A 22,609-nucleotide genomic window follows, 5' to 3' on the forward strand; every position below is an offset into this window, starting at 1 on the left:
GTGCCCAAGTAAGAGAAATATAATTCTTTAAATATTTTAATTTGCTACTGTGTGCAGCAGATTCTTATTTATATATTTAGTCTTTTTTGTTAGAGACAGTTATCTCATAAAATGTACTGTATATGACCGACTGACAGATCAAAATTTCATTATTTAATTTCATGAAGATGAACGTGCATTAAATCAACATGTATATCATTAAAAGAGGTGGAACTTCTACTATAAATCTTTAGTTGTAATGCTGTCTTTGTCCTCTAGATGGATGACCCTCCGTATCACATAAATTAGAGACATCACTCCCTCACCCTCTCTGTGATGTGAAACTGCATTTGGGAATCACACAAGGAAAATATGCTGTAACCTATACAAATAATCAATAATTTTGTTTATTTCACACAATCTCAAAAACACTCCTCATGAAAATAAACTGTTTAACACTTGAAATCTAAGATATAGCAAATACAGATGTTTTATCAGTTGCAGCTGTATGTTGAATACTGATGGATTCTGGTATTTTGTTTTTGGGAAATTCAAGACTCAAGCCATCATGCTGGAACATTCAAAAAAGGATTTATACTTGAGTCATCTTGAACTTTGTGTTTCCACTTTAGTTTTTATTGATGACTTCATCATTCATAAATATGCAAAACCAACAGATAACTATGCAAACAAACAAACAAACATAAAAACAAAACAATACCAATATTTTTTTGTTGTCACATCCTCAGCAGTCCGTCCATTCTCACAGTTTCATCAACTAAATCAGATGTCCTTTCCATAGTCTTCATCGCTGTTTTGGATCCTGAATGATGTCCATTGCTCCCACTTTATTTCCAGCTGTGCTTCGTGCAATCTCAAACAGTGTGTCAGTTTTTCCATTATGTAGATTTCCTCTGCTATCTCTAGCCATTGTTCTTGGGTAGGAGGATACACTTTACCCCATTTCCTTGTGAAAGCTTTTTTACTAGCTATTAACTATTTGACCAGATACATATCCCATACATTTGTACATTTTCTTCAGTGAAATTACACAGATAGAGTACCATGTCGCTCATATGGATATCATATCTTAGTATCTTTTGCAAAATGTTGCATACCATTTTCCAAAACATTAATATTCTGTGGCATTTCCAAAATATATGTGAGTGGTCTGCATTTAATACTCCACATTCTCTCCAGCATGGCAGATTTATGTTTAAATGTTTGCTCTTGACCTTGGGCGTGATTGAAAAAAAACGGATCAGATTTTTCCAAGAGAATTCCCTCCATATCCGTGAATCGGTGGATGTTTGATGTATTTTCCATATGTTTTGCCAATCATCATCTGAAATTTTATGTTGATCCTCCATTTTTCTTTTATATATTTAGTTGAACACTTATTTGTCGTCAACTTTTGATATAGTGCGGATATAATTCTAATTTTTGTTTCTTTGTATGAACTGGTTATACTTTGGATCACACCATTCACTTCCACGCAGGGGTCTATTTTCATTTCCTTCTTAAAGTAGTCCCTTAGTTGTAGGTACCTATAGAATTTATGCTTACCCAAATCATATTTATCTTCCAAATGCTGGAAACTCACCAGCTTCCTGTCCTTCTAAGCACATCATGCTGTGATTCCCTTGGTTACCCACTGTTTGAATCCTTTATCATACCCGGCCAGTTTAAAATTACTATCAAATGCTATCCATTTTAGCATATTTCTATCTTTCTTTATCCTGTAAGTTTTTATTATCCTGAACCATAATTCCAGAGTAATCAATGTAATTGAGTCCATATGATTTTTAATTTTCTGGTATGCTCTTCATCTCCAATAATGTTCTGGATTGAATATTCTCCAACCTCTTTTTCCATTTCCTTCCACTTTGCTGCGTAATCTGGTTTGCAGCAACATATGATATATCTTACCAGGACAGCATAAAAGTATCATTTCAGTTATGGGAGATAACCATAACTCCCTTAAGTTCTGTGTTTTGATGAACTGCTTGTGCCTAAGGCTGTATAAAAAGACCAAATAGAGTGGGTGATAGACAACATCGTTGCCTAGATGACCTCTGTAAACTAATTTTGTCTGTCAGGTTTCCATTTATTTTAATTCTAGCAGTGGGCTGTTAATGCATTGTATTGATTAACTGGCTAAATCCGAATCGTTGTGACACTTCATAGAAATTTCCATTTTACACGATTGAATGTTTTTTCTGCATCAGTGTTTACTAATATAATACCTTGTTATTTCTTTTGTGCTTGATCTGCACTATGTAGGGTTCTTCTGATCTCATCCCGTGTTTGATGTCCTCTTATAAATCCTGTTTGATCTTCTTCTATCATCTCTGTTATGAAGGTGGTTGTTTAGAAATAATTGTTGTATTTATTTTATAGTCTACATTTAACAAAGAAAGATGAAAGTCCGCACACTGTAGCTCCCTTAGATTCAGTTTATTAATATTGAGACATCCACCAGTGATGTTAGAAGATGTCTGAAGAAGAGCATGTAGCTCAAAATATCACTGATGGATGTCTCAATATCAATAAACTGCATCTAAGGCAGCTACAGTGTGCAGAACTTCATCTTTCTTTGTTACATTGTTTCATTGATCTAGCACCTCTTTGAAGTTTATGAGATGTGCACGTCTACTACACTTTTAGATATATTTTGATGGTCTACATTTAGTAATGAAATTGGTCTATAATTCCCACAGTGTTCCTTATCGCCTCCTTGTTTTGGGATGACTGAAATTATTGCCTCAGTCCATGATGGTGGTATTTTATTATTTTGAAGTGTTCAATTAAAAAAGGCCATGAGTAGTGGTGCTAGCTCATCCCTGAACATCTTATACTACTCTGCAGGGTATCCATTAGGGGTGTGCCTGAAAACAAATATGTTATTCGGCAAAGCACAAATAGTGGGGTTTTTTTTTACAAATATTTGTTTCATACTAATATCTTAAAAATGATTTGTTTTTGGGATGTCAAATACCAGCGCACAGGTCGGTTACATCACTATCTCAGTCCCTCTCCTCTGCTCTGCTGTTACGCCTATCAGCAGGTCTCAACGAGGAGAGTCACATCCACCTGCTACATGACACACATTTCCTAATTTGGACATAACTCCCAGAGTTGGGGGTGTTCCCCAGAGACAAAGCTGAGCTACTGACATACGCAAAGTACTCCCAAGGGACGCTCCATAACCTGTTGTTCCCCTTCTCCTTTCCACAAAGTTAGGTTGTAAAAATAGGCAATAAATGAAGTGAAAAGCAAGAATTGCCTTTGAAGTTCTTCCCTACATGTTACACAGTGTGCTGTCTCTGTGCTATGGTTGTATAAATAGGTAGAGGTCTGTCTGCACAATTGGAATGAGCAAAGTTTTAGTTCAGTAGTCAGCGCAGTCATCTATGATCTGGGAGACTCCAGTTGGAGACCTGTTGTGGGGACCTCCTTCATAAGGTAGCTTATTCATGAACATTTATTGTAACACTTTAATTTTCTAAAATTAAAAGCGAAATAAAAACAAAAACAGGATTTTTAAGCCTCTTTCCATTTTTATTCGAAAACAGATACAAATACAAATAATTTTGCTGCCCCAACAAAAATAGATACAAATACAAATACTGGGCCTCTGCACATCCCTAGTATCCATCACGACCTGGAGATTTATTATTTTTTAATCTTTTAACTCCTCCATTGTAATATTGGCCATTAGTATATAATTTTGTAGATAGCCAATTGATGGCAGTTCCAATGAATTTAGAAATGCTTTCATTTCCTCTTCATCTACAGATGCAGGTTGTGTATATAATTCCTTGTAGTGCCCTTGAAAGATTTTCTCTATATCCTCTGATATATATGTTAACTCACTTATGTGAGGGTCTCTGATTTTATGCATATTGATTGATTGATATTGATTACTTGTTGTTTACATGTACATTTTGGTAGTAGTTTAGTGGCCCTTGAGCCTGTTTCATAGTAGCTCTGTTTCAGAAACTTTTTTCATCTAGTAATATGTCATTTCTCTTTGTTTTCAAGACCTTGATTTGTTGATATACCTTTGGATCATTTGTATTCTGATAATCCTGCTCCAATTCACTTACTCTTTCAGTATATTTTCTGCTTGTCTCTAACACTTTTTACACGTGCAGTTTGAGCTATCAAGTTTCCCCTAATGACCACCTTCATGGCGTCCTAAAATATTGTTGGGTCCACTGCTCCATTGTTATTTTCTTCTTTGTATCTTTTTATTTCTGTTTCTTTACCTTCTCATTTCTTTGTTCATTATTCAATATACCCACATTGAGTCTCCATACTGTATGTCGTTCTCTGTTATTTAGGCATATTTTTAAATAGAGTGGATAATGGTCTGACACATCTGGCCCTCCAATCCTACATTCCTTCACTCTATGGCTATCACCTACATTCATAAAAAAAAAAAATCTCTACCCTTGAATGGACTTTATGAGCAGCTGAATAATGTGTGAAATCTTTTTCCAAAGGATGTAGATTTCTCCATATATCTATCATCCCCATCTCCTTCAATGACATATTTATGGATCTTGTTAACTGCATTTTTCGTTCTTTTGAGACTCGTATATCCATACTGTGATTCATAACAACATTTAGATCTCCCCTACAAATTAAGATTTCCTCTATTTCTCCAGCTATGACATCAAACAGGGACTTGAAAAAATATTTATTGCTTTCTGGGGGTGCATATACATTTATCAGTGTTATTGGTTCATTTTTTAATCTCCCCTTTACTGTAATATACCCTCCTTTATATTTGAATTCCTTCTCATAATCAAATTGGGTTGTGTTTGATAATGTTACAACTCCTCTTCTGCGTCCCTCTTTATATGAACTGTAATATAAATTCCTGTAGGCATACCTTTTTAGTTTTCCAGGTTCTAACTGGGATAAATGGGTCTCTTGGAGGAATATGATTTGTGCTTGTTCCTTTTTCAGTTTTGTCATAACCGTTTCTCTTTTCATTGGAGTGGTTAGACCATTCACATTCAGTAACATTACCTTGATATTGTCAGTCATCATTATGTTTTGCTACTCGCTGAAAATGTGCTCCTGGACAGTTCTGAACTAAATAATCATGAACATTTATTAACACAACACAAACAAGAAATATAGAGGACTTCCAAATATGGGCTGATCATTCATTCCTCCCCAAATCCTCATCTCTGAAGAGGGCCCCTCCCTAGACCTAGAACTATACCCAACAATGTCTAGACATGTCCCACTTAAATAACTTGACCTTTTTCAGTTGGTTTTTAGTGTATTATATAAACTTAAGAAGTCTGAAAGATTTCTAATATTCCCACTGTGGATCCATTTTTCTGTATCATAGTCATTTTAATCCAGTATGTGGGAAAAGTTCCATTCAATGCTTAACAAATATTCTTTGTTGAAAGGTCTGCCCATTTAAATCTTTTCATCATCCCCTATCCACCTAATCATGCTGTCTTGGTCCTTAACCATACCTGTATGTTAACTCTTTCCTTAAGCACAACATTTTTAAGATCTCCACTGAAAGTCCTCTCTTGTTCGGTGCACTGTATCCCGTCTCCATTCTTTCTCCTTCACTTGCTGCCACTCTGACATTCCTCACATCCTTCCCTCCACTGCAGGTTCGGTGTCCCCTCCTGGTATGTCCTAACCTGATGCGGCAGATGGTTTGTTACACAGAACCATCTGAGAAGTCGTCCTTGGAAACTGTTAGGAAAAGGGCAGGCACTTTCAAAAAATACTTGACAGGTGATTGGATGAACCATCTATCACCATCATACCTTGTGAAGCAGCTGGAATCAAGACATTGCAAGATCACACAAGAATCCTTATAAGATGCTGATTGGTCCGAACCACTGATGGTTCGGACACAAGCGCATAACTTGAAGCCTGACAAGATGGATTCTCGCATCATCTTGCGAATCCAACTGCCTTGCAAGGTAAGGTACATCCACCGTGTAGCCTCTTTCCTTCGGGTCCCATGTGGCTTCCCTGGTGTTTTCATACATCTTCACTCCATTGTTCCAATGTATCTGTATTTTTGCGAGCAGTGTCTGGAAACAGATTCCTTTTTCCTTCAGCACCTTTTTGATGCCCACATATGTCCTTCCTTTCTGGACAATTTTGGTGGGGTAATCATGATCAAAGATTTGTTTGCCCCCTACATGTATCTTCTTCTGCCACGCTTTCTTCAAAATCATTTCTTTCATCTTGAACAATAGAGAATTGACCACAATTGATCTGAGAGCAGCACTCAGGCTTGGTTTTTGGGCAAGGGATCTGTGGACTCGTTGGATCTGAGAATTAGTTCCTTCAGGCAACTTGAGTTTGGTGTTTAGTGTCCGAGGAGTCAGATATTAGTTCTCCTTCATCTCCCTTCAAGATCAGTTATTTTTTCTTGTATCTGACGTGTCTGATCCAGCATCACCAACAGTGTATCATTTGCCTCCATCCTCCACTCTTCCAGTTCTGCTCTGGGCTTTGGTGATGCTCACCTTTTGTGTCTGTAGTTTGTTGTTGTACTTTGTGAGCTTACAGTCTATTTCTTGCCAGAGATTAGGGATTTCATGCTTAATCTCTCTCTTCAGTTCGTCTTTAAGTGTGGTTAGCTCATGTAGTAACTCTTGTTTGCTGATAGTAGCAAGCCCAGCTCGGAATGTCTCCATGTGGTCTTGTCGGTCCATTTTTCCCATTGCGCTTTCCTCATGTTCGCTAGCATCGTGTTCGGAAATTTCTTCCATTACAGGTTGTTCTTCAACTTTGTCTTGTTTTACGTTTCTTCTTTTGATTTCCCCTCTCATAACTTACTTTTGTCAGGTAAGTTGCATGTATTTTGTGGGTTTATTTGAACGGACTTGAAAGAGTTAGTTAACTATGTGCCTACTCACTCCGCCATCTTCCCGGAAGTCATCTTGAATTTTAACAATAATACATATATAGTACTTATGGATCCAAGGTAAGTTTATAGTGCTCGGAGGGAACTGATAACAGCTACGACACAAAAACAATTGAACATTTGAGAGGTACAGTGTGCAGGATGTGTATCTAACTGAAAAAACAGGTCTTCCGAAGATGCTGGTTCATAAACAAAGATTTACTTTTAAAATAAACTTTATGCATACCATACCAGATCAACAGTTTTAAATACTGTAATGATTTATCTTTACAATCACATATTGATATTTTATGGATAAGCCAATTATGTATGATTGGTGATTTCATCTGGAGCAGGAATTATACAATTGTGGAATGATCATCTCCCACAGAAAAAAAGAAGAAGAAGAAAATATATATACAGTATATATATATATGCAGTTTGTTTTCAACTCAAAAATACATTAGGGTTTCTCACCATCTGCTTCAACCATCCAGCAGGCTGTGGAATGCCTACATTCAGTTTTGAGACTGTGATTGGTGGAGAGGCAGCAAAGGTTTTATCCCCGCAGCCAAAAAGGGGCCACCGGTGGCCGATAAACCAGTGTCCTCCGTGGGGAGCCACACAAATAAATAAAGAGGGCTTTTTTCTCTTCAGTTGCTGGAAGGACTGTCTGAGAACTTCTTAAAAAAAACTTTATCATTCACTCTGTCATACATACATATGTACATACATATTACATAGGTTGCATTTACACCTCATGGCTGTGCAGGCAGGAAAAAGGGTCGTTTTCCACTGCTTAGGCCATCAAAAAAATCCTATCTGGGCCACAAAGATATTTTCTTTGTGAGTTCATTCATTGCAATGCTGCATAATGGATACACCATTTGCAATATTGTGGGTTTGATGCACAGTTTTTTTTTTCTTACGAAAAAAAAGTGTTTATCTGTTACTGTCTCCAGTATGATGAGGTTACATATCTTTGGTGAACAAAGAAGGTGTTAAATAGTTGATAATAGGTGAGACAGTATCAACTTCATATGACAGCACGTGAAAATCTGTAGATTGTAAAGAACCATATTAGAACAGACACAGTCTATACACTGTCCATGTTTAACAGTTACAGGAGCTCTCCTCTTCATATGTAATCCACAAGAGACATTATACTGTAGGTGAAAGATGGCTGCAAACTGCTTCCAATGAAAAAAAAAGACGTGGTTAAATTCCATTAATGGTTTGTAGGCTCCTTGGTTTGCTACTGATGTCTCTCACCCTGCCAGGGCTCTGTTTATCCAGTGAGTGGATTCCTGTCCTTCACTATCCTAAGTTATTCCTCTCTCCCAGCAGCTGACTCCAAATGAACTGACAGAAATGTTCTCTCTACATTTCCCATCCCAGGCAAATAAATCAAGTGTCCATTTTAGGCAAGGTCCAGCCTGTCCACTTCTCTGGCTGGTCCAGGAGCTTGCAGCAGGTACTGAGTCTGGCCCTGCATGGAGTTGAGCGACTCTGGCAGAGAGTGCTAGCTGCGGGCCCGATGGATCGACTGTCTGTGGTTCACTCTTGAACATGAAGCGCAGCATGTAGTCTTGTAGTAATCGTACACACAGAGGCGAGCCTGGACCACAACGTTGCAGTTGAAGTACTTGTCTCTGCAGTTCTCATCTGAAACAAAAACAAGGGTTGATTTCATATTTCTAATTCTAATCAAGAAAGCTGACAGCAAACAGATGATAACAGAGCCTGGTTAGAGTGTTGCCAACATTCGTAGCTCCACAATGGTGTATGAACTTCTACTCTTTACCAAACTCTGGGGTTCAGGTATTCAGGGACCCGTTTACTCTTAACTATAATGACCCTTGTTTTCCCAATTATGCAGGTCAATACTATTCAAGATAATATTTTGGGAGATGACTGACCTATTTGAGGTACGCAAGGCTCTGGGTTGCAGTCTTCCTTCACTGCTGGTTTCAGCTTCTCGTCGCAGTCCTCACTGGACAGCATGTCGTCAGACAGGCAGCGCACCTCCCGCACGCGGAAACCGCCCTCACATGTTTTTGAACACTGGGAGGACAGAAGTCAGTCACAGTTTAATAAAAAACTCCACCCTCCACCCTTTACTATTTGTCACTGTTTTGTGTTTTTTACCAAATCATTTTAATCCTGGAACACATGTTTGCAAATATCTACATGGTAACTATTATCACACAGCCACCCAGAGAACTGCTTCAGCCTTGTTGTCCACAATGCTACTAGTGGGATGAGTAGGAAGTAGACCTTGCCTTGCCTTGCTCATGTGCATCTAAACAGCAAGAGGGGAGAGGGTTATGTATCTTACTCACAGCACTCCAGTCAGTGTGGTACCACTTTGCTCCACAGGCTTTGAGGTTGCAGCTCTGCTGACTGAGAGGCCGCTCCAGGGAGGAGCACTCATATGGTGGCATGACAGTGAATCCTTCATCTGACTTCATCAGACACACCACTGACCTCTGCTGGCTGCCTGCGCCACACTCTGCAGAGCACTGGCTCACATACAACAATAACATAGACCACATGGATTTAATTAGACATTGAAAAATACAGAGAGGGAAAAACATGTCAATGTAATGTCACTGTAAAACCCCAGGTACACAGCTGCTCCAGACAACTCCCCCTTAAGCCCAGCATGACCTTCTGTTGTCCTCATACCTGGTTCCAGGGGCCTGTGTACCACTCAATGCGATTCTCACAGGGGCCGTTGTTGCAGACCTGAGAGTCTGCAGGCCGCTCGCTGCCACACCCCTCCAGAGGAAGGCTGCCGACGTGGTTGGTCAGGCAAAGGATTCCCCGGCTCCGTACACCCATCCCACACTCAGCAGAGCACTATGGAGTAAACACTCATTTTACACTTTCTTTTTGGAAACCTGTATCCCCAGTCATTTTAAAACACATCTGTCTACTTTTATTTTTGTGTAAAATACTTAGATACTGGGCCATAACCTGATTCAATTAGGATGTCTGTAAAGAAACTGACTCCACATCCTCTCTGAGTCTCTCTCCCATATACATCATCTTCTGTATCTAACCATTCTGATAGTCTCTATCTTAAAACATTCTCTTTTCTCTTATTTTACTCATTTCCTTAACTTAGCTTCTAGACGATCATTCAACAGAACGCATAAGGGCATCAAGATTATTGGCTGAATTATGGCCTATTAGTTGTTTATAATAAAGGTAATCTGTGTATGCAGACCTTACCAAACTTTACTGTCTTTCTAGCTGTCAAAATCTATGTTAAAAGATCTATATATTATCTGGTTATCAACAACAGCTGCTTGATGCATGATGACAGACCTATACAATGACTACTACAGTTCTAAGACATGAATGGAAGTTACTACCTTTGATTGTGGCTCTAACACCTACCCTACTGCCCCACTCAGTGTAGAACCAGCTCTTGGCACAGGGTCCCATGTCACAGTTCTCTACGTCAAAGGGTCGCAGATTCATGTTGCACTCCTCATCAAGAACAAAGTCGCCCACATTGCTGACACAGCGAACATCCCGTGACCTCTGACCCAGCCCACATGGCACCGAGCACTACAGGGACATGGGCCACATGGTTAAAACTGAACTGTGGAGGGAGCTGGAAAGACTGGATCACTTCTTTGTGTTTTTACATGAGTGGCTTTAGTGTATCTCTAGAAGAACTGGACTTTCCTTGAGTGTGCTGCTTCCTGCCATATGCAGTGCACTGTATGTCATTTTTATGTTCCTATGTACCTTAGAGCCCTACTAAAAGGAAATAAAATGTGCACTCTGCACTGTAGTATTCAGCACTTGAATGCTCACTCTGTTAACAGACTTCATACTTTATAAGTCATCAAAGTAAACTGAGGCGAAAGGGAACTCAAGCAACTTCCACCATATGTGAGAATCACAAAAACTGAAAGAATAAACATTTTGGGAAATAAGTTTGTTTGCTCCTCTGCCAAGACTTAGATGAGAAGATTAATACAGTGAATATGAAGCTACCACCAGCAGCCGGTTAGCTTAGTTTAGCATGAAGACTGAAAACAGTTTCTCAACAACTAGCACCTGTTAAGCTCACTAAGAAACAAGTAAGTTGCTGTTTTATGGGGAGTTATGTGCTGGAACATTTCTTGGCCGGGACCGATAACTTCCTGGAGTCTCTTTTGGTTGCCTGGCAACTGGTCCTGGCCACAAAGTAGTCTGGCACATAACACTTTGTGAAAAAGCATTTTTTTGTTTTTACACTTAATTTTTTCCACCAATTTAACAAGCAAGGTATAACCTGTTAATTAGTGAGCTTTAGAGGTGCTGGTAATTGGATTTTGTTACCTCTGGTTAGAGCCAGGCTAGCTGTTTCCCCCCATTTCCAGTCTTTATGTTAAGCTAAGCATCCAGCTGCTGGCTCTAACTGGCACCATACAGATGTGAGAGTGGTACCATCTTCACACCTAACTCTCAGGTAAAAAGCAAATAAGCGTATTTCCCAAAATGTTGAACAATATCTTTAACAAAAAGAAAACAGGTATGATACTGAACTCAGGAATAAACATGCACAGCACTTTTATCTATTTTTTATAAGGTTTATCTCATTAAAGGCGATGTTGTACACTAACTGCAGGGACAGGTCAGACAAGTGTTGTTAGGCACAGTGATTCAGTCATGTGACTGACAGCTACCACTTACAGCGGTCCACTCGGAGCGGATCTGCCACTCACTGCAGATCTTCAGCTGGCAGGTACTGGCTGTTTCGGGCCGCTCCAGGTGTTGGCAGCGACTTGTGTGGACGTTGAGGGTGCGGTTGGCATAAACCTGGCGACACAGCACCTGCCGGTGCTGCATGCCCAGGCCACAGGTCTTGCTGCATTCTGACCACTCTCCAATATCCCAGCTGCTCAGGAGGAAATCACAAGAGCATGTTATTAGGAAGATATGCCAGAAAACTTATACTAGATACTGTACACATGATGTTGTTTATGTTGTAATTTGTTCAGTTCAAGATACTTTTTAAAGTAACTTTCTAAACTGTATAGTCATCATAAAACTAGTGTGCATCCTTTTGGGTCGAATTTGAATAGGAAGTCCTTTAAATTCAGCAATATTCAGAAGTGTGCACAGGTGTGAGAACAGAGGAGTGTGGTCTCTCACAATGCCGGGCAGGGCTGCAGGTTGCAGGGCTCTTCCTGCGGAGTCGGTCTGCTGCTGCTGTCACACAAAGTGTCTGAAACCTGGTTATGATTCAATCGGTGGACGCAGTGAAAGATGGAGTGTCTGAAACCTAAAAAGCACACAAAGCAGATATTAAAGTTAGGCTCTACATGTAATGTACAAATGCAAGCTTACTTTCCTTTTGCACTACTAGTCTGCAGCTTGAAAACTAAAACATGAATACTTAACATAAACTGTGTTGTCTAACCTTTACCACAGGAGGCACTGCACTCTGTAGCACCAGCCAGTTTCCAGTTGTACTCTCTCTCACGTCTGGGTGGCTGTACGGCGGGTACCTGGTTGTCGGGGAGACGAGGAGGGTATCCCCCCCCACCTGCTGGGTTGTAGTTTTCCTGCTGAGGATTATTGTGAAGGTCGTACCCACCCTGTCCATTCACAGCATTCCCTAAGACATGGACATGGGAGTTTAAAAAGACTAAGAAACATAACAATAGATAGGAGTCGCAGTGATGTCAGATGTTTCATGCACATGGAAGTTTCATGGAAGAATGTATGCATGTGTCAAGCAATCAGACAAAGTTATGGCAATAAACTGCGAGAAGTGGATTTTATTTACCTTCTGGTTTGTGGTTTGGTTGCTGAGGGCCAACTGGTTTCTCAGAGGGGAGAATGTACTCATAGTGAACACCAGGGTTTGGCTGCTGGAAGATCATCTGAGGGAAAGTAGATGAGACTCAGTCAAACAATCCTAAAATAACAATCTTCACCTTCAAATATTTGAAGAGTGCTTTTCCAAAATGGAAAAAATTTATTTTGAAAAATTCAGATGGAATGACAAGTCTATTTTCTCAGGTCAAACTTGTGTTTTTCATTATGAATAAAAGAGGAATCACTACTGTAAATATCTGGAGGTCCAAGCTGATTGGTTACTCACATAAACATCTAGGATCTCATTGGTAGGCCCTTCAGCGAGAAAGGACTCCCCAGCCGTGCTACGGATTTCATTGGGCCTGCTGTAGGTGAACATGGTCCCCCCTCCCTCATAATTCCCTGGCCGGTCAATAGCCCAGTTTCCATTAATGATGGATCGCCCCGATCGGCTTCGGAGAGCTGGAAGGGACGGAGAGAATAACCACACAATCACCACTGACAGTCCTGAGCTTTAACAAAAAGGAAAATATTGCCACAGTCTCTTCCACATAATTATTGTTTAATGTAAAACCATTTCGGCATAATGAGAACTGTAGTTTAAAAAAAAAGCTCGGACTGACTTTCTCCACCCAAAAACATAATTACAGCTAACTGAATAAGTGCTCTCACGTGCACTTTCGAAGCACTGTCTTTTATAAACGTGACAATCTGTTAGTGCTGGCAAATCTTTCATGCAAATCCTGTAAAAAAATCTCCCAAGATGTTTTCCATTGCTTCCATGGATTAAATACAAAAGACCATTAGAAAAGCATTAGAAGTGTAACATTAGACAAGCTTATAAAAGAGTGTTTGGACATCTGAAAGCACATTAGAGATGCACAGCACAGAACAGAGGCCAATTGAGGGAAAATCAAGGATGTGGTGAGGATACAGTATGTGGATCCTGCTAGATTCCTGCCCTTGTGTCCTGTTCTTGTTTGAATTTCAAAACCTATAAATCCATTTTGGACAAAAAAATGTTGGCACCTGGATTTTGTCAATGTCAATTCAAAAATTACATTTGAAGATGACTCCTGTTTTCAAAAGCAATTAAAATTGGCACTTCACTTTCAGGCGGTGCAGTGTATTTAAACATTGTGGAAAGGACTCTTATTTCAGAATGAACTGTTTATTTTATGTGTGAAAAACTTTTGGCTGCTACTGAAACGTTGTCCAAAATGATGGTAACATTACAGTATGTGAGTGTAAGTGTTGGATGTGTGAGACAAAGTGAGGGAATGTTATGTAAATGTAAATGCATATGTGTATGTGAAAGTGTGCATGTTTATGGCTGTACACAATCCTCTTTTCAAATCTATGAAAGCAGAGCGTACCAAGCAGTTGAGATTTAAAAGGCAGCCGCTGAATCCATCCTTAGAGTTTTCCTAGTTTTTTTTATGGAGTGGTGAAATTCCTCACCTTAATTAAAAAGGATGGTGAGGCTTGAGGGGTAAGATCCTCTAATGAAAGCATGTTTATGCACTTTCCTCGAGGGAAACGGCTGCGGGGGGAATCAAGTCCTTCCCTTCTTCCTCCGAACCTACTGCTGAGCTGGGGCATGGCTCTCATTAAACATTGTCTGACATTCCAGCAGTCACTTCTGAAAACAGCCCACTTCTGTGTCCCACTGTTGCAGCTCTATAAAGACACCAATTATCTATGTAGTGCGTTTCGCTCAGAGGCTCCTGTGAAAGGCTGCACGCTGGTGAAATCTGAAAAAGTGACACTGCTACCTGGTAATCTGCCATTTAATCAGACAAATCTAATTAATTGTTCAAGCAGCTGCTGCCTGCGTCTGGGCACACAGCTGGAACAAATAGAATTAATATGTCAAATGTCAACGCATCAAATGAAAAATATTTTTTACATTAAGTCATGTCTGTCATGACCTTCCATAAACTTTTTTTCTTTGGTATCATGCATTTAATCTGTAACATGATAGTACGTGTGGTGGAGATTCCTATTTCTTGTGCATGTTTTGCAAGCTGGAAAGCAGGCAGATCTCAAGGGGAATCAAACAGACTGCAACTGAAAAAACTATAAACCTGTATAGAAACTGAAACAGCTACAATAACATAAAATAAAAAATCTACAGCTATAATAAGAAAACGCAAGTAGTCCAATCAACAAACACTAAGATGTCTTATATTTTATAGGCTAATCAAGAAGAGTAACCACGATTTTCCACTTCAGAGCACAAAACAGAAGGAGGATACTGATCAATACCAACCATTCAACCTTCTGGACTGTATTCTGTCATGCAATAAAAACTCTCAGTTTTAAGACCCTCTAGATCTCAAGCATATCTAACTGCCAAGACTCTGTAGCAACAAAACTTTAAAAACCATATTCTCAGGCAAACCAACAGATACCAAAATAGTATTACAGCAAGTTTTTGATATATTGATATGCTTAGTTACTGTATTAACTGCTAAGAAACCATTTCTGGTCTTTCACAAACTGTTCTTTCCCAAACTGTTCAGTCAGCCAACTCACATGGAAAGGATTATTATGTGAATGCACAATATGTACATTAATATTTAGTGTGTAGGCTCTGTCTTCATCGCTCCTCAGAAGAAAATATTAAGCTCAGCACAGCAGGGATTGGGAGTGACAATGATAACTTTCCCCCCAGGGAAATATAGACTCGGGGCCTCACCGCACCCCATACAGAGTGACTGTGGGATTTTTGTAATGTTATATGAACAGCAGCAGCAGAAGGAGCAAGTGACAGCATATTTTTCAGATGTGGTGTGGAAGCAGGCATGACAGCCAAAGAGTGAGCAGAACATTGACAGAATAAGTACGCCAGCACTAGGGTTTGCTGGATAAACTGTATGTGAGAAGAGTACGCTGTGTGAGTGTAGCGGCAGGCTCGAGTTGACTGCCTGAACTAGTTTGCAGCTCGCAGTTTTCAGTCCTAGTCAAAAGGTAAAGCTGCTTTTGTTCTTACATATGAGTAAAATTCACCCATATGTAAAACAGAAGCTAGAATAAAAACATCAGATCAGTCCTGAGCAAGAAGGTTGAAGTCTTCTGCTCTAATTAGCTAATGTATCTCTGCTGTGAAACTACAAAATACACTTTGTGAATTGATGCTGTGGAGCGCACAGCACAACAACAATAAAGTATCGTAGTAATTATCATGTTTTGGTTTTTTTTCCCCACCTAGGTAGTTTCGACTCTTCACCATCTCTGTGATGTTGATCTTGGTGGCTCCCTCTGGGATCTCCACTATCTTGTGGTAGCCGATCTTGGACAGACTGTGTTTGAAGACTCCGGAGACCAGCCTGCAGGTTGTGTTGTCGCCTCCACACACGCCACACTTGTCCATCACCTTTCCTGATCCCAGATACTCATCGCAGCCTAGACTCTGTGAGACAGTTGAGACCACAGAGTTTAAATGAGGAAGTATGGAGTGACGAGCATTACAGAGTGAAACAGCTGTAGCTGAAGTATCAAAGTGTGTAATAAAAGTCTTTAGTGAAATAGTTGTTTAAAGTTTACAGGAGGTGTAAAGCACATGGACCACAGAGTCAAAGTGACAAATTAGCTATAAGAAACAGTTTACAAAGCTGATTGAAGTTGCTCACATTATTAACTACAATAATAGAATAACTAATTAGCAAGGATCTCATTATTTTCCAGAAGGCATCATTCTGGTGTGAAATTGAATCAATCCCTGAATTTCCTTCCTAATTCTCCATGGTGTGAGTTTTCTGTGTGATATTGGTGGTAATAAATTACAGAAAACCTGGGCACAGTAAAATTAGAACAGTTAACATCAGCAGTCCATAAATTCAGTCAAACCAGCAGTAAAAGCAACTCACTGTGCAAACAGGTGGTGCGGGAGTCAAAACTGGTCCCAGTGAGCTGTCATACACTCAGACACACTGGGTTGTGGGCACTGTAGTGCCAAAATGGACTTAATCTACCAATAAGAAAACCAACAGAGTGGTCCTCATGGGCAGGGAAAGACACAATCACACTAAGTTTTTCTGTGATTGGACAGCAGCCAATCTCCAGGTCTTCTAGTCAGTTTGCAGCTCTCCAAAGACTTCTATGTGGATTCCCTGATTGCAAACATATTTCCCTTTATTAATGTGTGCATTGGGTCCTCACATTCATAAAAGAGCATGTTAAATATGGTAACTCCCTGAACAACACAGACTAATTTGTGGCAGCTGAGCTTTACATGTGGTCGTGAGGTGCCAAACGTAACTCTGAAGATGAATGATGAAAACAAATTTACAAGAAGTGTCTAATAAGTCATAAAAAGTGAGGTCCTCTCCATGGGTTTAGCTGAACTAGCAGTAAGTCAGCTGCAAGCCAATGGAGACAGATGGGGGAAAGACAGGGAGTAAGCAGAGGATAAGGAGGTGGACAAGGTAAAGAGAAGGGGGATAGAGGGAGGCATAGCAAGGGAGATGGTGGCCAGGATTGAGGCAGTGGACTGAGGCAGTTGGGGTGAACTCAAGAAGAGAGTCTGGCTCTCTCCCATCCGTAGCAGTTCACTCCTCTGTTCTGGGCCAAAACACCACTTGGGCCAAAACAAACATGGAGTGCCTCCTTCCACACAGGAAATAAGCGATGAGAGAAAAGGACAGTGAACTAAGAAAAAAAAAGTATCTGCCAAACGCTTCTGTGGTCAGTGTGGAATTATGCCACAGTGCCGCATGGGGCTGGATAAAGCCAGGATAAAACATAACATGATAACATTCAGGGAAGCACTGCTGTGCTTCATGATCTCACTTTACAGATCAGTGAATATGAAGCAGCTCAGAATGCTACAGTGATAAAAGTATCCAGGGTAAAACACATTTGAGGACATTTTGACTGTGGAAAATGACCAAAAATGCAGTCAAGGAGGGCTGTCAGTGACATGACTACCAATGAATATGTCCTCCACGTCTCCATTTTCACCATAAATCCCTTCCTACCTAAAACAACACAATTATAGCAGCTAGGCAGCATTTGCCTGAAAAAGGGAAAAAATGTTCCCCTCATAAAACAGAGGCTGACATGGTGAGAGGTTATCTGTGGCCATTTGGATGGGAAAATGTCTGAATAAAAACATATAAATAGAGCAGTGTAATTTATGGATCCAAAATCTAAACTCTCAATGTAATATCGCATGACTGTTGACTAAAAAACACACAGGGTTTTCATTCTTTTGATACGGGGAGAGCCAAGAGGTTTTACACCTACAAATCAGGAAGCATTAGAGAGTTAAGGGACTTTTTGATATCTAGTGATTTAGACAGCTGCACCATTAAAATCACTAAACTGTCAAGACAAACTTTTCAGCTTTGCAGTAGCATGCTGGAGAAAACAACATCCTAATCTGTCCCTGAATAATCCCCCCCACACTGTCACATCTGCCCCCAAGGCTCTCTGTGACAAACATGACCTTAACTGTGAACCCATCAAAATGAGGTGTCGCTGGTGTCAGGACACATGAACACAGCCTTGGCTAAGCGAGAGCCTCACTAAATCTTCCCAGCAGAACTCAAACAGAAAGTGGTTGATGAAGCAGGAGGCAGCTTCGGAGTCTAGGTCTACTTTCTTTCTTTTCTTTTTTTTTATATAGTTAAAATTGTATTTTTTGGAGCAGATACTGTACAGGACATTTACACAGAGCAGAAGACGGCCATCTGTTAACATGAAATAAAATCATGAACATGAAAAATGTGCAGTCATTAATTAACGTTTTTACATTCTATTTTAAGTTCAGTTTAACATGCAACCAAAATTGAACTCATGTCTGTTGTTTTCCCCCCACTATTAATTCTTCCCAACATGTGCTCATATGATGAAATCTTAATCATTTCATCAATCCATCATCATTCCTTCGCAGTGGGACACCTAGGAATCTTCCAATTTTGCAGTATAAGTCTTGCAGCTGTGATAAGACCACCTTTTAAAATATTGAATTTGCCAAAGAGACAAAACTGTGGGTGTAGAGGCAGAGCGGAACCCAACCTAGGTCTAGTTTCTACACTCGGATACTACGTCAATGCTTTTTTCACCTTCACTCTGTGGGTGGCTTAGTGCCATCTGGTGAGGGAAATCACCCTGTTTTCAGTGGAACTATAACAAGATTTTTAAAATGTCGCTGAAGCCCACCTTCATCTGGAAATGGTTACATGTGTCAGGACGGTGGAGTCGACTCCAAGTCAACCCGCGAACACTGAAAACAACATAATCTTAAAGTAAATCCTGATGGTATTTTCCCACACAATGCAGCTGGGTTAAACTCATCATATTGCAGAATTTTTGTAACAAACTGAACTCACACACAGTTTAGCCAAAGGCACTTGTCACTGGAGATTTCTTCTACTCCCAGAAAACACAACAAGACATTTAGAATTAGACACAGACGTCCTGAGAGGTGAGTTTCAGACTCTTACTTATCGAAAAGACTCTAAAGAGCAGAGAGAAAATCCAAACCTTGGGGTGTGGACCCCGAGTGTAGACGGACAGTGCTCAGCGTTATGATTGCTGGCCGCCAAGTGAACTGTGAACTGTGAGTTCTAGGGCTAGATGTTAATCTTAACACATTAAATGAGTGTGTTGGGTCCTAAAATTAATAACAAACAACTAGTTTCTGGGGTCATGTGAATTTGGGGATTTCACTTAACCTCTTGAACCCCAGGATTTCTTTCACCTCCTTTATTTCAAGGCTGCTACATGTCTTAGGAAATGTTATTTGTAGAACAGCTTAGGCTACTCAGAAATGACATCATTTGGCATGTGAGTGGTACTATTACTTTTGTACATGAAAAATAGTATAATTATTTTGGATCACTTTGCAGCAGCGCAACAAGCTGCAAACACTTTATGTCTGTCTGTCTGTATGCTGTTTGGTGCTGTTTATCAGAGCTTTGTCGCTCAGAACAACTGCTTGCTGCTGCTGAAAGTGAAGTTGATGAGAACGGAGAAAGTGAACCGAAAAAGTAAAGTTGCAGGCTGGAAAACCAAAATAATGAGCTGAAAGATGCTAAAAAGCTCAGTAAAGTTCAAGAGAACTACAGAGTTGGTTGATAATTATCACTACGAGCTCTTTTACAATACATATAGAAATATGAACCATTTTTTAGTTAACTGTAAAGTGGGTAAACTGACTCAATAAATGTGTTGCTGATTAATACAGAAAACGTTCCATGAAACATTCAAACATTACATACTGTACGGAATATACATTGCAACTGACATCTCTAACAACTATTGCAAGTAGACACACCACATAACACACATTCAAGTGCAGAAATAAGTAATGATTTGCACAGGCTGCTTGATCTGTCTGTTAAAGTGTAATTGTAAAAATGATTCCCAGTTTGGTGTTTCACTTGCATGTGTGCAGAGGGGCCTCTTCTCTGAAATAAAGATTTAGAGGCAGTGAATAACCAATATCGGTCTAAGCCAATGTCAAAGAATTCAGGGGAAAGAGAAGCAAATATCAGACATTTGTAACATTACTTAACACTAAACATGCACGATGTCAAGATATATAGTTGCACAGGCACTAAATCTCTGCCTGACAGCTCTGGTATAACGTTACAGCTGCCTTGAAATAATAGTGCTTTTATCCGTGTGGGGGGCCTGGTTTGTGGTTCAACAAGAGGAATGCTAATATGAATAAAAAGTTAAAAACCCACAATGATATCTTGGTTAAATTAACAGCAACGGTAGATGCAACATGCATGCTTTCAACAGACTTTACTGTATTAAATTAAGTTTTTGAAATATGGTGGAAAACAGGCTCTACATGTAGCTGGAAGAGGGTGTGAACGTGTTTGTGTCCCTTAGATGAATTTCGTTATCTTACATTTCAGTTACTCATACTCAGTTACTGACAGACTGAGTGGCAGTGGTTAGGTGTCAAAAAACTACCTAAAAACTGCAAAGCATGTGAGCTAGTTTAGAAAGTGAAGGCGCCAGTTTCTCTGTCTAGCATGTGTATGTTGTCAGCCAATGTTTGGGGTGCCGAGAGAATAATCTGCAACTGACAGACACATGAAGCCCAAGGCCAGCGGACTGACTAAAAGCAACAGATGCTTCAGACTGGACCACACTGCATCAGCTGCATCCAGATGCGGGCAGCTGTTTTAAGAAGCCATATGAAACCTGGACACTGTATGTACAAGGTACAATATGTATCTCTCTGCCTCCTTCTCCCTTGATCTCTGTAATTTATCTTATTGTTTAACTGATGTATTTTATTAAGTTTTATGGCTCAACATAACTCAAACTACTGACCTGGTCATTATAAATATGCAAAACAAACATTCCTGAAATTAGTGTCTTACAGCCTCAAAATATAAAGCACAAAATGTTTTTTTGGGGGGATGATACTGACAGTCCCAAGACAATAATTCATAAATAAAATGTCTTATATCCAAATGTCTTTTACATTGTAAATCAGCAGTAATGTGGCTGTACATCAGTACAATGTCATATTGCTTACAGGAGCTTTGACAGACACAGCTCAACCCCAATACAAGGTTTCCATGATAGGTTTAGCACACTACTGTTGGTACAAAGGCCACGCTACACATTAAGGGATTTCGACATCAACAATATGTAAGCAGCCAATGAAATGCAGTCTGTGTCACAGCAGCTTTTGATAGCAGTATCTATTAAAATGAAAATTCTCAGGCCTGACGGTCTTGCCCAGAAAAACTCACGTGGCTACATGCTGCTGGTCCAAATGCTACAAAAAAACAATGAAATAGAAGAGGTTACTGCATGAATAAAAGGATGTTTTCTTAGTCTGGAGATGGTGCGGTGGTTAAGCCCCCCCCCCAAGTCTGAATCCACATGAATCCATGCTGGCGGACGCTCAGATCCCATCAGAACCTTCTAACCTGTGTCTTGGCTGTTTCTCTCTCAGCTTTCCTACTGACCACAAAAAGCAAAACAAAAAACAATACTGCAAGACATGGAATGCGCTCCCCTTCAAAACATGTTTTCGCTATCTTCAAATGCACCACACCAATTATACTGAAACAGACAAAAAGAACAAAAGCTGCATTAGAGTAATAAAGGGCAGACTTCCTACCAGACAAAGCTGGTACTCCTCACTTTAGACTTCAGGGAATAAAGGCACGCTACGATCTGTGCTCCTACTGTAAAAATGCATCCTGGGATGGAAGTAGAGCAGTATTTTAAAACATATTTATGAGCATAGGGTTAAAGAGGGTTGTTTGGTGAACACGTTAGGGATTTCTACTGCTCTTCACACATAGGAAGGTTATAATGTTCTCTGGCAAATGGCCAATGAAGTTATCATGACTTGGTCAGCTGTGACACACCGGCACACCGGCTCATCTGGAAATGCAATATAGCCCTAACTTGGCTTCCACGTTGAGAATACTGAGGCAACATCATCCTGACGACAAAGAATTTATAGTGGAGGTGACCTCAAGACATGATGCTGCGTCTGGAAACAATATTAAGGAGATTTTACACACATAGACAAAAAAATCTGATAAGACTGATTAAATAAGATTGGGATTAAGTAAGATTACAGTATGTTACAATGATATACCCCCTCTCACTCATTAAAAAATGCACAGTATTGTTGTCACGGCTACCAGCATCTGTCCCCCACATGCTAGGATGCTGTGGATGTAACTACTTTTAATGAGCAAGGGGCAGGCGACACTGCTTTTACTTCAGTCAGCACTTCAAACACATCTGTATCTGTGGAGGCAATAATGCCATCAAGTTCACATGTGATATTCTCACTAATAAAGTGACTGACTAAGCAACTGACTAGCCCTGATTTACTGTTACATCCTGTGTGAAATATGTACGCTGTAACTAGAAAATGTTGAGAAATTTCCTTTTTTCAAG

At 39.9% G+C, this 22,609-nt stretch overlaps 1 protein-coding gene across 1 annotated transcript in view; it reads right to left on the reverse strand.

Annotated features, from left to right (window-relative positions):
• Positions 1-3,532: 3,532 nt before the first annotated feature.
• The window catches only part of LOC137186468 (thrombospondin type-1 domain-containing protein 4-like), a 46,067-nt gene continuing 26,990 nt past the window's right edge, over positions 3,533-22,609 (reverse strand). The window contains exons 8-18 of the mRNA XM_067595434.1: positions 15,920-16,124; positions 12,996-13,171; positions 12,678-12,774; positions 12,309-12,506; positions 12,041-12,170; positions 11,579-11,783; positions 10,289-10,462; positions 9,572-9,745; positions 9,226-9,405; positions 8,803-8,947; positions 3,533-8,548 (exon numbers count right to left, since the gene is read on the reverse strand). Coding sequence (XP_067451535.1) covers positions 8,406-8,548; positions 8,803-8,947; positions 9,226-9,405; positions 9,572-9,745; positions 10,289-10,462; positions 11,579-11,783; positions 12,041-12,170; positions 12,309-12,506; positions 12,678-12,774; positions 12,996-13,171; positions 15,920-16,124 — 1,827 coding nt within the window. The 3' untranslated portion in view covers positions 3,533-8,405. The remainder of the gene's footprint in view (positions 8,549-8,802; positions 8,948-9,225; positions 9,406-9,571; positions 9,746-10,288; positions 10,463-11,578; positions 11,784-12,040; positions 12,171-12,308; positions 12,507-12,677; positions 12,775-12,995; positions 13,172-15,919; positions 16,125-22,609) is intronic.

The sequence above is a fragment of the Thunnus thynnus genome, chromosome 1 (assembly GCF_963924715.1).
Source record: "Thunnus thynnus chromosome 1, fThuThy2.1, whole genome shotgun sequence".
Lineage (NCBI taxonomy): Eukaryota > Metazoa > Chordata > Actinopteri > Scombriformes > Scombridae > Thunnus > Thunnus thynnus.